This window comes from Cetorhinus maximus, chromosome 2, assembly GCF_964194155.1.
Source record: "Cetorhinus maximus chromosome 2, sCetMax3.hap1.1, whole genome shotgun sequence".
In the NCBI taxonomy this organism is placed as follows: Eukaryota; Metazoa; Chordata; class Chondrichthyes; order Lamniformes; family Cetorhinidae; genus Cetorhinus; species Cetorhinus maximus.
The window spans coordinates 30993751-31011407 of record NC_135880.1 but is presented as its reverse complement, the minus strand read 5'-3'; the positions used below and the strand labels follow the sequence as shown (position 1 = coordinate 31011407).

Genomic DNA, 17657 nt, shown 5'->3' with positions numbered 1-17657 from the left:
AAGTGGAATAAGAGATGTGACAAAGTGTTCATTAGGCACAAGTTAACAATGCTCTATGCTCCTAAATCAGAGGCTGATACTTTATAAGGGCAGGAGAATGATTCTGCTACTAAAATGTAGGTTTGCATCCCTTCAAGGCTACGCTCTGCTCTCCACTATTGAATCAATGCTTTTTAATATATGGCTACCAAATTCAAATTAGTTTGGTTGTTACTTTGGTCAGGGCACTTTGCAGATTGGAATGTATTTCTCAGGCTGTTGCTCAGGAACAACCAACATTTTAAGATTGTTCTGCATCAGTAACAATGTGTAATGCCAGGGTATACGTCCACATTGAAGTGCCATTTTTAATATATTGACGGATAGATAGGTAATACTGAAAGTATCAAGAAGACGAAATAAACTAACAGTTGTATAGAGTTTGTTCTCTATTTTAAAACATAGGGCAGAATTCTCCGGTCCGTGAGTGGGGGCAGGGCCCACTCGCTGATGCATAAAATGATGCACAGTGACATCGGGTGGGCGTCCGGATGTCACCGCGCGTCATTTAGATTTTCAGTTCGGCGGGCGCGCAGCTGACTCAGCTGCGTACCTGCCGAACTGTCAAAGGCCTGATAAGGCCATTTAAATAGTAATTAATTCAATTAGCTGCGCTGCCCATCCAACCTTAAGGTTGGCGGGCAGGCGAAGAGCCCAGGCGGCCTTCACATTTTTCATGAAATCTCACCCACGGGCGGGATGAATTTCATGAAGTGTTTTAAAATCTAGTAAAAATTTAAAAAACAAAATTGACATGCCCCAGATCCTGTGACACTGTCACATGAGGAGACATGTCTTAAAAGCTTTTAATTTCTTCAGGTGCCTCAGGGATATTTCTGTGCTCTTTCATGCACATTCCTGACTCAGTGAAACACGCCCCCCCACCCCCCACCCTTACCGCACAGGGAGGGCTCAGCGTTTCCGGGTGAGCGTCACGCTGGGTGGGCTCCCACAACACCAAAGAAGCTGGACACCGTCCAGGACAAAGCAGCCCACTTGATTGGCACCACATCCACAAACATTCACTCCCTCCAGCACTGATGCACAGTAGCAGCAGTGTGTATCATCTACAAGATGCACTGCAGGAATTCACCAAGGCTCCTTAGACAGCACCTTTAAAACCCATGATCACTACCACCTAGAAGGACAAGGGCTGCAGATAGATGGGAACACACCACCTGGAAGTTCCCCTCCAATTCACTCACCATCCTGACTTGGAAATATATCGCCGTTCCTTCACTGTCGCTGGGTCAAAATCCTGGAACTCCCTTCCTAACAGTGCTGTGGATGTACCTACACCACATGGACTGCAGCAGTTCAAGAAGGCAGCTCACCACCACATTCTCAAAGGCAATTAGGGATGGGCAATAAATGCTGGTCCAGCCAGCGAAGCCCACATCCCGTGAATGAATTAAAAAAAAGCTTATTAGAGCAACAGTCTGCAGATTACGAGATAGTAAAGCAATATTAAATGCTTATGAGCTTGTCCCTGAAGCTTATCAGTTGAAGTTGAAGTTGTAAGAAAGAGACCTAATCAGACATTTGTGGGATTTGCAAGAGGAAAATAAATTATCTGGGATCAATGGTTCAGGGCATTAACATTAGACAAGACTTTTGAAAATGTAGGAGAGGTTACTGTTATGGAAGAATTTATAAATAGCATTCCAATAAACATTAAGACAGATTTAGATGAAGGACAAAACAAAAAGATCAAGGATGCTGCTGTTTTAGCCAATACATATGATATTTCACACAAACAGTTGAATGTAGGAAAAGGGTCATATGGAAATCAGCAAGGGCATTGGAAAACCTAGTGATGGTAAAAGTGTTAGTAATAAGGATAAAGCTGAAAGACGCCAGTCTATTAAAGATGGAAAGGTGGAAAGTAGAGATGATGGAAGGAAAGTGATATGTTACCATTGTAATAAGGTTGGACATACGAGATCAAGTTGTTGGAGGTTAAACGGGAAACCAATTGTGGTGGCAGGAACTCAGAAAAGTTCTGGAAGTAAGAATACTGTGGGCTCTGAGACCCAGAGGCAAGAAAAACCAACGGTTTTGCACAGTTGGTGCAGGAAGAATCAGTGGTAGCTAGAGAAGTGGGAAAGTGTTCACAATTTACCCAAGGGAGTTCTGAAGGGCAGGTTGCAGAGATGTTTAAAGATTTTGAATGCAAAGGGAAAATACATGCATGTGTACCGGGAAGAGCAGGAAAGGATGTCAAAATTTTAAGGGGTACAGGTGCTAGCCAGCCCTATTGTCCAGAAGGGTTATTCCAAGGGAGTCCAAAGTGAAGTCCAACCTGTTTCATTGTGTAAGGTAAATTTAAAAAGTGATTTGAAATCAGGAGAGGTGATTGTTGGGGCAGTAGAGAAATTGCCCATTGCTGGGGTTCATTTTATTGTAGGGAATGATATAGCTGGATCACAGATATTGACTAGGCCTACTGTAGTACAGCAGCCTATTGAGACACAATCAACAGAGGTTTTACAGAAAGACGATCCTTGATTGTTTCCAGATTGTGTGGTGACGAGGTCAAAAAATGCACAGGTTTAAACAGGAAGAGTAAGGATCTAAAAGACAGGGGGAGGATGCTGAAATTAAGTTTGCTGGATCAATTTTTGAAAAGATTACTCAGGAGGAGAAGATTAAAGAGGATGAGGTGTTTAGTTCAGTGAAGTTAGTGGAATTACAGCAAGGGGATCCAGATTTGAAGCAGTTATTCTGAAACAGAAGGAGAATACATTCCACAGTGTTATTACATTAAGAACAAAATGTTAATGAGGAAATGGAGACTGCCTCATGTTCCAGCAGCAATAGTGCACCAAGTAGTAGTACCATCTGTGTATGGAATGAAGTTTTGAGAGTTGTTCATGAAATTTTAATGGCTGGACAGTTGGGAATTAGGAAAGCTAAGATACAAAAACATTTCTATTGGCCTGGACTGTGCAAAGATGTAGTCAAATTCTGTCAAACATGTCACACATGTCAGGTGATAGGAAAACCTCAAACACTAATTCAGCTGGCACCTTTAATTCCAATTCCAGCATTTGAGGAACCTTTTAACAGGGCCCTGATTGATTGTGTAGGACTCCTCCCTAAGGCTAAGGCAGAATCGTCCATGCCCACTGGTGTCAGGCGTGTTCGGTGGTCTGAGCGGACAATATGGCAAAAAAGCCAAAAATTGGTTTCACGACGTCATGAAACCAGTTAGCGATCGCCCTAAAGGACATTAGTGAACCAGATGGGTTTTTACGATAATTGACAATGGTTTCATGGTCATCATTAGACTTTTAATTCCAGATATGTTATTGAATTCAATTCAATAACTCGGGGGCTGCAGTCTTTTTGCCTTTCGGGGCCATTCTGTCTTCCAGGATGCAGCAATCATGGGTTGGAAGCACTGAGAGGTGTGCACTTGGCTGGACTATAAACATGGTGCCCAGTGTGATGAAGCGGCGAGGTGATGGCGTGGCTGGTGAATGAGAGCCTGCCTGCCATTGAAACGGCAAGTTTCCTGGGAATGCATAATTAATGCAGCGGGTAAAATGTCTTTTTACCTGTCTGCTACTGCACTTAGTGAAAATGTGGGATGATTCCACCCTAAAAGTGGAAATCAGTACTTACTGCCAATCATGGATGTGTCTATGAGATTTCCAGAAGCAATACCTTTAGGAAAATTACAGCAAAGGTGATTGTAGAAGAGTTGATCAAATTCTTTACAAAGTATAGATTACCTAAAGAAATACAGTCGGATCAGAGTTCAAATTTCATGTCACAGCTGTTTAAAGAAGTAATGAAGAGCCTAGGAGTAAAGCAATTTAGGTCGTCAGCCTATCACCCTGAATCACAAGGTGCCTTAGAAAGGTGGCATCAGGCTTTAAAGACTAGGAGTAGAGCATATCGTCAAGACTATCCGCATGACTGGGATCGAGGGATTCCATTCTTGTCGTTTGCTATTAGGAACGTCCCTAAAGAGTCAACAGGGTTAAGCCTTTTTGAGTTAATTTATGGTCATGAAGTAAGGGGACCACTCAAACTGATTCAGGAGATATTAGTGAGTCAAAGTTCTGAGACAACTCTCCTGGATTATGTGATGAATTTCAGAGCCATATTAAGTAAGGCATGTGAGCTGGCTAGGAAACAGTTAAAGATATCTCAACAAGTGATAAAGGCAAAGGCAGACAAAAGGGCAAAGGGCCGAAGTTTTGTGGCTGGGGAAAATGGTGATAGTATTGTTGCCACGGAAGGTGAACTGTTGACGGTGAGGTTTAGTGGACCTTGTCAAATTGAAAAGAGGCTGAGTGAGGTAAACTACATAGTAAATACCCCAGTAAGAAGGAAGAGTCAGCAAGTGTGTCATGTAAATATACTCAAAGATTTCTTTGACCAAGAGAATAAACAGGAGACTCTTTCAAGTTATCAACAGTCACAGATTGCAACTCTTTCGAGTACAATCACAGTTCTTGGTTTCCAGAAGTGGGACATGAACCCACAACCCCCAATTCAAAGGCGAGGGTGCTATGAACAGCCACAGCTGACACCTCCAGAATAAACAGGAGGAGGTACTGGTGTTGTAAATAAGGAAATGGGGGTAGAAATTAAGGATTCTGAAATTGACCTTGTTCTGATTAAATTGGACAATGAGGAGATACCTACAAATCTAAATGTGATGTTGGGTTACCTTCCAAAAAAGTGTTGGAGTGACTTAAAAGAGCTTTTGCAGTCACAGAAGGCAATTAGTGGAAATAAACTGGGGAAAACAGATTTAGCTATACATGATGTTGTTGTGGGGAATTCAGAGTCAATAAGACAACACCCATATAGATTAAATCCAGTAAAAGTAGCTTAAGTGCAGAAAGAAATTGACTTTATGGTTCAAAATGACATCGTAGAGCCCAGTCACAATAATTGGAGTTCACCCAATGGTGCTGAAACCGGATGGATCACAAAGATTATGTATTGATTACCGAAAAGTGAATGCAGTAACAAAAGCTATTCATATTCAGGTTCATATCCTATTCCGCGATTGGAGGATTGTGTCGAGAAAGAGGGGCAGTCAATGTTTATCACAAAAATTGACTTGCTGCGAGGATATTGGCAAGTACCCTTATTGGAAAGGGCAAAAGAGATATCAGCTTTTGTGATGCCATGTGGTCTATATCAATGCAAAGTAATTCCCTTTGGAATGAACAATGCACCAGCAACATTTCAGAGACTAACAAACAAAATGACTGAGGGATTGAGAAATTGTGCTGTGTATATTGATGACTTAATAGTATTCAGTCAAATGTGGGAGGAACACTTACAACATTTAAAAGAACTGTTTGATCGGCTGCAGGAGGCCAATTTGGTTGTGAATTTGGCTAAAACTGAATTTGCGGAAGTGCAAGTTGCATATTTAGACCACACTGTTGGACATGGTCAAGTGGCCCCACAAAATGCAAAAGTAAAAGCTGTTGTGGAATTCCCAGTGCCTACAGCAAAATGGGAGGTTTTAAGATTTCTAGGTATGAGTGGATTTTATCGGAAATTCATGCCAAACTTCAGCAGTGTGTTTGCTCCGCTGACTGGATTATTAAAAAAGAACAGAAAATTCCAATGGACACAGGAGCGTCAGAATGTATTGGACAGTTTGAAAGCTGTACTAACAACTCCACCTATTCTATCAGCATCTGATTTTACAAAACAGTTTAAGTTGGCTATTGATGCCAATGATGTGGGTTTTGGTGCTGTGTTGCTACAAGAAGATGAACTGGGAATTGAGAAGCCGGTAGGATATTTCTCACAGAAGTTGAATGTGCACCAGAAGAAATATTCAACTATAGAGAAAGAGACTTTAAGCTTGGTGTTAGCTTTGCAGGCGTATGTTACAAACAGTTCTTTAGAGACAGTTATGTGTATAGACCACCATCCTTTGAAGTTTCTGGGAAAGTTTTGGGACAAAAATGCAATACTGTTTCGGTGGAGTTTATTATTGCAACCATTTAACTCACAAAATTTACGTGTGGCTGGATAAGAAAATTTGATTGCAGTTGCATTGTCAAGAGTTTAAAACTCAAAGGAACTTGGATATTGGCAAATGGAGAATGGACTGGAATGAACTCTATTTTTACAAAAGATTTGTGTATGTATTTTCATGGTTAATGTATGTACACTAGAGTATAATAGTACTTTTGGGGAATATTGTGTTATTCTGTGGAAAAGGGCATGTGCGTGTGCGCGTGGTCAGAGGTAAAAAGAAACATGTTTGCATCTTGCAGGAGTTCCATAGGTAAATAGAACTTGGCCCATAAGCCAAGTTTTCCTCTGGGATTTGGTTTGCAAAGCAATTAACACCGGCTATGGTCATGACAACGCCTGCCACTAACGGGCATGGAAAATTCCACCCATAATGTTTGATGATTATATTATAGTAATTCAGATAATATAGACAGCCTTATATATTTACTTATAACTTACTACTGCAGGTCAGCGAGCAGATTTGGAAGGTCGTACTGAGAGCAGAATGAGCCAGAATAGCAGGACAAGCAATAGATCCCGCCCTGGGACCCAGGTCAGGATTGAAATTGATGAGGTATGTATTAGGATATAACTGTCTTTTCTCATGCCATATTCATCCAATGAAGGTAATTTCCTTTTTCACAATCCTTTCTCTTTCGATGGACTAAGACACAGGAAAGAAATGAAAAACCCACTTACGTAATGCAAATTCATTTGTGGGGAGACGTTGACTTCTGGGCAACTGACTGGCAGAGCGAGCTGGTCACCCATCCATTCCAGTGGCAAAGTGCCTCTGTCATTTTTGAAGCCTCGGCCTCATTTAAATTCAGCAGGTGAGCTGCAGGGCATCAAACAGATGTCCCAAACACAGCTAGCCAGGTTCAAGATTGAAAATCAGGCCGGAGCTGCTGCCAGCAAAGAAAGCTGTGGTGGGGGAGGTTGGGGCGAGTGTTTGCAATCGTGGAAGTTTGGGGGTCGTGAGATGGAAGCAGCGTAGATTACTTTTGTGGGTCCCAGAGGTGCAGTCCTGCTCCCTTGGGTTCCGCAAAAAATAATTGATGGCCTTCTGTCTGGTGGGCCTTTTCTCTTCCACCACCCATAGAATTACGGAGCCTATTCTGTGGTAGTTCCGACCAGTACCAATGTAAAATGGCAACCAGAGCCTTATTTATATCATAGCATGTTAAAAACAGTCTGCTGCCTGAAATAGGTGGGTTCTTCGGACATCCACCAGTAGGCCCCTTTTAAAATAGTGCCAGTTGTATCACCAGAGCTATTGGGGAGGTAAGGGTTACTGACCCCATTTTGAAGATGTTAGCGCCCCATTAACACTTGGCAATAGCGCTCAAAATTGACCCCACGTTTACTCCAACAAGTAGAAGCATTCATTGTGACTCTTAAATATGTAGAGGCCTAATATCTGTGATCTTTCTGACACTCTCCTTTTCTAAGTGTTGCCAAAATGCTACAAAGAAGAGCTGGAAATTTGTCTGGCACTTGAATACACTGGATCCCAGCCTTCACTGCCAGTTTTCGTGGACTTTATTTGGGACAGCCTTTGTTCATCCCAAGCAAGGCCTCTCTGAATCAAAATGGATATGGTCAGGTGGGTGGGAACTCCCGGTCAGTGAGTGTCATTGCTCGGGAAATTGCAGAAGGGCTTATAGGCTGGGTGAACTAAGTAAAGCAGCCTTTTGGCTGGTAGAATTGAAGCCCACTTGGAAGGCTAGGCCTGGATCTGACCTGAACCTCTGGCAATGTTTAAGTTTTTTGCTTTTTAGTCCCCTTAAAATTGATATGGTCTGGGGTTGGACGTCATGAAGGCTGCAGCCACATCTTTGGCATGGACAGCCCTGTTGGAATTGTGCCCTCCCCCATCCATCCCTATGGGCATGTGACGGAGATATGGCCCAATGCTACATGCACTTGTCAGACTATTAAAATTAGGAACCCATCCCTAACAGAATCATAGAATGGTACAGGACAGAGGGCTGTTCAGCCCACTGTGTGTGTTCTGGTTCTTGCATAGAGCTATTCAATTAATCCCGCCTCCCTGCTCTTTTCCCATATCTCATAATTTCCCCCTACCAGTGTTTATCTAATTCTCCTTTGAAAGTTACTGTTGAATCTCTTTCCGCCACACTTTCAGACAGCGCATTGTAGATCACAGCGACTCATTGTGTGAAAAGCTTTCCTCATGTCGCCTCCAGTGCTTTTGGCAATCACTTTAAAACTGTATCCTCTAGTTACTGACCCATCTGCCACTGGAAACAATTTCTCCTCGCTGGCAATATTGGGCAAGCGGCCCATAATTTTCATCCGTTATGTGAAAACATAAATATTGTGGTTCCCCATGCAGGATTTTGGAGACGTGCTCCCTGACAAGGATGATCATGGAGCCTCCCTTCTTGTTCTTTGTTAATTTTGCAGTATGTCACTTCTCCAAATAGCGCAGGCCTTTGTTTGAGCTGTTGTGATGATTGAGTTGTAGCATGGCAGCTCAATGCGTAATTGCAACCTTGGACCATCCTGAGTTAGCTGATTTCAGCCAAGGAAATGTTGGGGACAACATAATTGGTTTCAGGGTTCCCATGCTGGGAACAAGGAAAAATCGACATCTGATCACTGCCCAGTGAACGCTTCTGGAAACTGTATATGAAACTGTCACATAGCTCGCTAAAACCCAATAAGCAGAATTGCACATGAAGACTAACCATTAGGAATATGCTCTGGAGGGCTACTGGTACTCATTGAAGTACACTCCTGCCTCAGTCACTGCCTTCTTCGGAAGAGGTGAGACAGGAAGCTTGCCGTGCTTCTTAAATAGCCCTACATCAAAAAGAAATGTCTTTCATAACTACTATTAGAGATATGGCTTATCTGTTTTGGATCCCATAACTTACTCTAATTCAAAAAGGCAGTTCCATTTTCATTTTGGAAATTCCAATTATACATGTATGATGTTTCCACCAATCTTACTCTGAAAATATGCCAGATGGTCAGGAGAATCCTAGAGGAAACTCCTGAGCAGGTAGTGCTCACAGGCTTCCCACAGCTACTATAATAAGACAAGAAGACAAACATTAGGATCAATTACATTGCTAATGGCCTTAATTGGCCTGTTAATTGTTGGTGGGCAAGCACAAGAGTCAGCAGCGTGCCCGCCGACAATTAACAGGCCAATTAAGGCCATTCACAATGTAATTGAATCAAATTTTTCGCTGCCCGTCCAGCCTTAAAATTTTTTATTTTTACTTTTTTATACCTTCGTCCCCCTGTGGCAGCTCTGAGCCTCAGGGAGCTTTTCCTGCGCACACTCACGCGCATGCGAGAACTTACGCGCTCGCCTTCCTCGCTACAGCGCGCGTTTCACGCTGGGGGAGGCCTTAATTGACCCTCCAGCGTGAAACCGCAATCTGACCCTGATCACGGGCGGTGGGCGGCTTCCCGACTAGGCTCCCGCCCGCCCCCGCCGAGCCCACCTGACGAGGTAAAGATTCCGGCCTAGGATACTGGCTCCCTGACACACTTTCAAATCATCATTTGTGTTCACAATCTATGTAGCTATGTGTATGTCTGTGTGAATGAATGAGAGTGGCGGTGGCAGGGGTGGGGGGGGTGGGAACAGACAAAAGAAATAAGATGGTACTAGGTTAGTGACAGGCTTACTGCTTTCCCATTCTGTTCTCCCCCCCCTATTCTGATACATCGGTTTGTCCAGGATAGTCTCCTCCAAACAAGACAGAGGTTTTCTTCTGCTGGGATCTGTTTCCTTGAATCTTGTGCCACCTTGTGGTAGAGTGGTATAGGTAATCTTAGGATAATGAAAGCTGTAAAAGCACAAGTGTCACAAGGTGACAGACATGTACCCTATCTGAAAGCTAAGGCGCGTGTCAGCAAACAACCATGCATCAGACGGCTGGCTTGCCTTAGAATCATTTGATGAGGCTTTTTGAAAGCTTTGGATGATGTGTGTATGTCAAGCTGTTCACATGTACAATGCACCTTGACTACCTTGGTGAGATAAGGGTGCGTGTGCAATACGATGACACGGCTATAAGATTGTGTGGGGTTATTTAGGAACAGGAGTAGGCCATTCAGCCCCTCAAACCTGTTCAGTTATATCATGTATCTTAACTCCATCGACCCACATTGATTCCATTATCTTTAATACCTGTGTCTAATTTTTGGTTTGGCATTAGTGAGCAGGAAATGTGGAGTTGGTTGCCAGGCAACATTTCATAGCATGGAATCCTACCTGGTACATCGTACTGTGTGGGAATTTACCATGACAGATTCTTTAGTGTGTGCCATCACCTTTGCATGTTCTGTGGGTACTGTAGACAGAAGTGAGCCTGGCTGCCTTCCTGGCTCACTCATGTGGCCTCAATTTGAGGCCGGTGGGAGTTCAGGAGTGCGGGGGCAGGCGCTTCAGGTTACCCTACTTGGGGGCCATGGGCAGAAGAGCAGGGTGCACCTCCATCATTTGCTCCCTTTCCAGACTGGGTGACCCGCACCACCCGCATCCCCCCCCCCCCCCCCCCCCCCCCCCCAACAACCCGTGTACTCCCTCCGCACCTTGATTTGCCATCAGGGTCCCCACATCCCTGCCCCCACCTCCCTCTCCCCTCTCCTGTCACCCCACTCTCCGTCTTCCCCGCTCCTCTACCCCTGAATGAGGGGTGGAAGTCCCACCTCCAGCCGGTGGCTGCGGGGCAGCTGACAACAGCAGAGATGTGTCCCCTTTTGACTCTTCTGAAGGTAGGGCAGGAAACCCAGTTACGTTTGCCCAATGTGTTTCAAGGAACAACTATTATGTCTGAAATCCGCTGTTAGTTTACACAACATGCACATCTTACATATAGGAAGGTAGGGCAGTCGGCTGTTCAGCTTTTCAAGCCTGACCTGTACCTCGAGTGCATTTACACATCTTAGCTTCATATCCCTTGATACCCTCACATAATTAAAATCACACAGTTTAGTCACATACTGTTCATGGCTGTTACCTCAATTCTTGTTATATTTTTCAGCTGGAACATCAGCTGCGTGAGAAAATAATATCCAGTGGTTACTTGGCAATAAAACAACTCTTTAAAGCTAACAATCCTGAAGGAAGAGGACAGCTTAATAGGTAAATCGGTTCACTGTCAACAGACAGTGAAAACAAGCTGTGAAGATAAGCATGTCACCAGCATAAAGATGTAACGCCATTGATTAATAGATTCTCCATTCTCCTAGGGACATTCTCCTTATGGTGCTGACAAAATTCCTGGGACGATTTATCGCTCCAAGACAATTCCAGCAACTCCTTTTGAGGTGGGTAATATGAGGAGGGATTTATTTTAAGGAAGAAGCAGGAATGTGATATTTGACTACTCAATTTTAAGCAGCCAAAAGGATCATTTTTTCCCTTATTCAATTTTTTCCCGACATTGGTCTGTGTCTGGGTGCCAGTTTTCAAAAGCATAAAATTCATTGAGAAAGAAAGACAGGGGTTGGATTTCTGAAGGTGGTGGGGGAGATGAGGTGATGTGCTTTCTCCTAATCGTTCGCTGTAACTTTGGCACATAGCTGGAGCAACCCAGGGAGCAAATTTCTCTGGGAATTTTACCAATTGTCCAATTTTGTTAGAGAAGCAGTGGAAATCCTAGAAACTGTAAATGGTGTTCCGTGGGAGAACCCCATAGAAATTCAACCCACAGATCAATAATCTCAACTACGCTGTCTGCAACCCTCATCGGAAATGTGCCGTTCATTGATTTTTCTGACGTCTGTAAAGAAAAGGCTTGGTAAAGATTTCAAACAGTTTTATGTTAGAATTATTTGGTTACATGAAAACAAGGTAGGTATAAATATTGCAAACAGTGCTAAAAGTATAATATCATTGAAATGTCAATGGAATATATCATGCACAACTACAGAGCTGTAAAAGGAATCATATACCAGTGTTATACAGATACCACACACCAGTACAGCACATACAGGTATTGTACACCTATACTGTATGGATATCATATACCAGGACAGTACAGATATTTTACAATGGTACATATAGGTACCAATCTGGTGCAATAAGGATATCATACAGTACAAATATTGTACACCAGTACAGTACAGGTTTCAATCCTGCACAATATGGAGTTTGTACTGCATAGCTATCATATTCCAGTGCAGAATATATAGAGTACACCAGTAGAGTATAGAGATTGTACACCAGTACAATATGGATAAAGAATACAAGTGCTGATCTATACAGACTTCACTTGGCCTCTTCTTCAGTTTTAATTTTGTTTTTAATCTCTTTATTTAACCATGGCCACCTGAAATTCAAAATGGTCTCATTTTTGCTCATGCTATGTATCTTTCCTGCAACTTTGCAATCTTTTAAACATCTCATTGTTGCTCTGCAGGCATGTGTGCCAATTTCGACCTCATCTCAGCTAGTTCATTCCACACTTTTTAAACATCTTTCCTAGTCCAATTTGGTGCATTACTTTCTGCACCAGACTTTGCCTCTCTATCTGGGGCTTGAACCTTTTTGCACTGTGGTTACTATTCCCAAGGTGTTCATCCCCATTTAATTTGTCCATGGTGTCCACTGCTTATACTATACAGTGGGGGATGCCCATTGTGTTCATACTGGCTCTTTGAAAGAGTTATTCAATCAGCCCCACTCCACTATTCTTTTCCCAGAGCCCTGCAAAAGTTTCCTTTTCAAATTTATAACCAATTCCCTTTTGAAAGTTTCTACTTCCTCCACCCTTTCAGGCAGCACATTCCAGATCACAACTCGCTGTCCTCTGGTTACTGACCTTCCTCCCAGTGCAAACAGTTTCTCCTGATTTACTCAATCAAATGCATATTTGAAGATGTTGCATGAGGAGGATGCGAGAGGAGGACCTTGAGACAGGCAGTCAGCAGCACCTAGAGGAGAGTGTGAGAGGAGGACCAGGGACAGGCAGCCAGCAGCACCTAGAGGAGAGTGTGAGAGGAGGACCAGGGACAGGCAGCCAACAGCATCTAGAGGAGAGTGTGAGAGGAGGACCCTGGGACAGGCAGCCAGCAGCATCTAGAGGAGAGTGCGAGGGGAGGACCCTGGGACAGGCTGTCTGCAGCACCTAGAGGAGAGTGCGAGGGGAGGACCTGGGACAGGCAGCCAGCAGCACCTAGAGGAGAGTGTGAGAGGAGGACCCTGGGACAGGCAGCCCGCAGCACCTAGAGGAGAGTGTGAGAGGAGGACCCTGGGACAGGCAGCCCGCAGCACCTAGAGGAGAGTGTGAGAGGAGGACCCTGGGACAGGCTGTCTGCAGCACCTAGAGGAGAGTGTGAGAGGAGGACCCTGGGACAGGCAGTCTGCAGCACGTAGAGGAAAGTGCGAGGGGAGGACCTGGGACAGGCAGCCAGATGGTCTACACCTGAACAGTACTGGGATGAATATCCTCGCAGGGAGATTTGCTAGTGCTGTTTGCTGATGAGGGTGCGTTTAAACTAGATGGGCAGGGGGATGGGAGCCTGAGGGCAAATTCAGAACAGGAAATGGGAGATGGAGAATCAGTGAGAGACTTTGAAAGACAGAAGCAGCACAGGTTAAAAAATGTACAGCACAGGAATATGGCAGTGTTAAAAGGTATATATGTAAATGCAAGGAGTATAGCAAATAAAACCGATGAGCTGAGGGCACAGATAGACACATGGCAGCATGATATTGTTGCTATAACAGAAACTTAGCTTAAGGAGGGGCAAAAATAGCAGCTCAACATCCCAGGATATAGAGTTTTCAGACAGGAAAGGGAGGGGGCTAAAAACGGTGGGAGTGTAGCATTATTGATTAAAGAATCAATTACAGCTGTGAGGAGTGATGATATACTGAATGAGGCAACAAATGAGGCCATATGGGTTGAGCTCAGAAATAAAAAAGGGGCAGCCAGACTGCTAGGATTGTACTAAAGACCCCCAAATAGTGGAAGGGAGTTAGAAGAGCAAATATGTAGGCAGATTGCTGAGTGAAAAAGTAATAAGGCAGTAATGGTTGGGGACTTCAACTCCCCTAATATCAATTGGGATATGAACAGTGTAAAGGGCACAGGGGGCGTAAAATTCTTGAACTGCATTCAAGAGAAGTTTTTTTAGCCAGCACGTAACAAGCCCAACGAGAGGGGGTGCAATTCTCGATTTAGTCTTAGGAAATGAAGCTGGGCAAGTGGATGAAGTAGAAGTGGGGGAGCAGTAGTAGTGGAGAACGTGACCATAGTATAGTTAGATTTAGCATCATTATGGAAAGGACAAAGATAGAACAGGAGTAAAAGTTATAAATTGGGGGAAGACTAATTTTACAAAGCTGAGAGGTGAGCTGGTGAGAGTGGACTGGATATAGCTATTAGAAGGAAAAACTGTGTCAAATCAGTGGGAGGCATTCAAAGGTGAAATTCTACAGGCACAGTGTAGACATGTCCCCACAAAGAAAAAGGGTGGTACTGCCAAATCTAGAGGCCCCTGGTTATTCAGAAGCTTACAGACCAAGATAAAGCAGAGAAAGAAAGCTTATGATAGTCACAAAAGACTTAATACTGTAGAAAGCCCAGAGGAGGATAGAAAGTATTGGGGCAAAGTAAAAATGGAAATTAGGAAAGCAAAGAGAGGATATGAAAAAATATTAGCAGGTAAAATCAAAGAAAATCCTAAGATGTTTTACCAGTACATTAAGAGCAAGGGAATAACTAAGGAAAGGGTAGGGCCTATCAGAGATGTACATGGTAACTTGTGTGTTGATGCAGAATATGTGGGCAGTGTTCTCAATGAGTAATTTGTCTCCGTCTTTGCTAAGGAGAGGGATGATGCAGATGTCCTAATTAAAGAGGAAGATGTGAAATATTAGATACACTAAGCATAGTGAGAGAGGAAGTACTGGGGGGACTGACATCCTTGAATGTGGATAAATCACCAGGACTAGATGGATTGTATCCCAGGCTGTTGAAGGAAGCCAGGGAGGAAATAACGGATGCTCTGAGGATCATTTTCCAATCCTACCTTGATAAAGGTGAGGTTCCAGAGGATTGGAGGTCTGCGAACGTTGTACTATTATTTAAAAAGTGTGCGAGGGAACGGCCAGAAAATTATAGGCTGGTCAGTCTGACTTTGGTGGTGGGCAAATTATTGGAATCACTTCTGAGAGACAGGATAAACTGTCACTTAGAAAGATTGATCAGGGATAGTCAGCATGGTGTTTTTAGGGGAAGATCGTGCCTTACTAACTTAATAGAATTTCTTGAGGAAGTAACAAGGAGGATTGATGAAGCTAGTGCAGTGGATGTTGTCTACATGGTTTTCAATAAGTTATTTGACATGGTCCCACATGGCAGACTGGTCAGGAAAGTGCAATCGCATGGGATACAGGAGAAGGTGGCAGGTTGGATCCAAAATTAGCTCAGTGACAGGAAACAAAGGTTAATGTCGATGGATGTCTTTGCAAATGGAAAGTGGTTTCCAATGGTGCTCCACAGGGCTCAGTGTTAGGGCCTTTGCTGTTTGTTGTATATATTAATGATTTGGACTTAAATGTGGGAGGCACGATTGGGAAATTTGCAGATAACACAAAAATTGGCCGTGTGGTTGATAGTGAAGATGATATCAATGGTTTGGTTGACTGGGTGGAGAAGTGACAAATGGAATTCAATTTGGAGAAGTGTGAAGTAATGCTTCTGGGGAGGGCAAACAAAGCAAGAGAATACTCAATAAATGGGAAGTTATTGAGACGGGTTGAGGAAGTGAGAGACCTTGGAGTGCATGTCCACAGGTCCTTGAAGGTGGCAGGACAGGTGGATAAGGTGGTCAAGAAAGCACATGGAACGCTTCCCTTTATTGGACGAGGTATTGAATACAAAAGAGGGATGTAATGATGGAACTGCATAAAACACTGGTTAGGCCACAGCTGGAATTTTGTATACAGTTCTGGTCACCACATTACAGGAAGGACATAATTGCTCTGGAGAAAGTGCAGAGGAGATTTGCAAGAATGTTGCCAGGGCTTGAAAATTGCAGCCATGAGGAGAGATTGGATAGGCTAGGGTTGTTTTCCTTTGAACAGAGGAGGCTGAGGGGTGACCTAATTGAGGTCTACAAGGGGCCTAGATAGAGTAGACAGGAAAGACTTGTTTCCCCCTAGTTGAGGGGTCAATTACCAGGGGGCATAGATTTTAGGTGATTGTTAGAAGGATTAGAGGGGACATGAAGAAAAGCTTTTTCACGCAGAGGGTAGTGGGCATCTCGAATTCACTGCCTGAACTGGTGTTTGAGGCTGAAATGCTCAACTTATTTAAAGGGTACCTGGATCTGCATCTGAAGTGCTATAACCTGCAAGGCTACAGACCAGGTGCTGGAAAGTGGAATTAAAATGAGCGGCTAGTTTCTTTTTTCTCTTTTTGACCTGCGCAGAGATGATGGGCTAAATGGCTTCTTCCTTCTCCGTAACTTTTCAGTGGTCCTATGGACAGCAAAGAGCCTTCTGCAACATCCCACTGTCACACAGCCTGCAGATACAATGCAGGCTCAGACATGAGTCCTTGGTCAAGGAGCTGGAGGGATGCCAGAAGCTGTGGAATCATATTGAAGCGAGAGGTTACTATCAGATCAGCTATGATCTTTATTAAATGGCGGAGCAGGCTCGAGGGGCTGAATGGCCTACTCCTGCTCCTTGTCTGTGTGTTGGAATGGGTCAGTGCCTTAAAACAGAGAGGGGGAAATGGGAGAGAAATGAGCAAAGGGAAAACCAGGCCACCTCGGTGCAAAACCTATATGTGAAAGATCAGATATGAAACCAGCAATAAGTGTAAAAGAAATAGCTACAATACCTGTTGTAGAGCAAAATGATGAAATGAAGCAACATTCCTGAGATGGAAACATAAAACAATGCAATCGTTCATTTATGTTTTTAACAATTGCTGTATTCAGGTTCAAACTGAATGAAAGAGCGACCATTAAATGTGAAGACTTTTATGCAGCAGCTAGAGACCCTATCTCCACAGGAGCAGCCTCGTGGCTTGATCCCGTCAGCCGACACAGCGACAAGGCTCTGGTGACGGCCTCCCAGGTGCGCTCGCAGCTTAAGGAGAAAGTAAAGCAGAGGTAGGAATATTGCCAGAGACTATTCATCTACTCAGCTGATTCACGTGCAGCTCTTAGAAAGTAAGACAGCAAACATTTTAAATGTGTTTTTATTTATTTATGTATCAAAGAGAAGGCAAGAAAGAGCTTTTATTTCTCTTGTGCCTTTTGCATGGGACTTCTTTGCATGAAGCACTTTTGATGCGCAGTCACTGTTCTGATGTAGGAAATGCTGCAGCTAATTTGTGCACAGGAAAATCCCACAAACAGCAATAAGATGATGACCAAATGATCCATTCTAGTGATGTTGGTTGGCCAGGACACTGGGAAAAAGACCTTATAAATTCAGCAAAGGCACAAATTATTCCAGTAACACTACAGTGCAATACCAATCACCCACATGATAATTACTCAAATTGATTGGTTATCTCAGTACATAGCCGTTGTAACATGATTGCTGCTCCAGGCATTTCCTGAAGAGGTAAATTTCAAATTTTCATTCTCTCTTTTTTTTA

The 17657-nt window shown here is 43.6% G+C and overlaps 1 protein-coding gene across 2 annotated transcripts in view; it reads left to right on the top strand.

The window, feature by feature from the left end:
• The window catches only part of LOC144693001 (EF-hand calcium-binding domain-containing protein 6), a 119932-nt gene that overhangs the window by 35650 nt on the left and 66625 nt on the right, over positions 1-17657 (top strand). For both annotated transcript variants that reach the window (XM_078562255.1, XM_078562245.1), the window contains 4 exons: positions 6510-6616; positions 11073-11173; positions 11281-11358; positions 16990-17163. In XM_078562255.1, coding sequence (XP_078418381.1) covers positions 6510-6616; positions 11073-11173; positions 11281-11358; positions 16990-17163 — 460 coding nt within the window. The remainder of the gene's footprint in view (positions 1-6509; positions 6617-11072; positions 11174-11280; positions 11359-16989; positions 17164-17657) is intronic.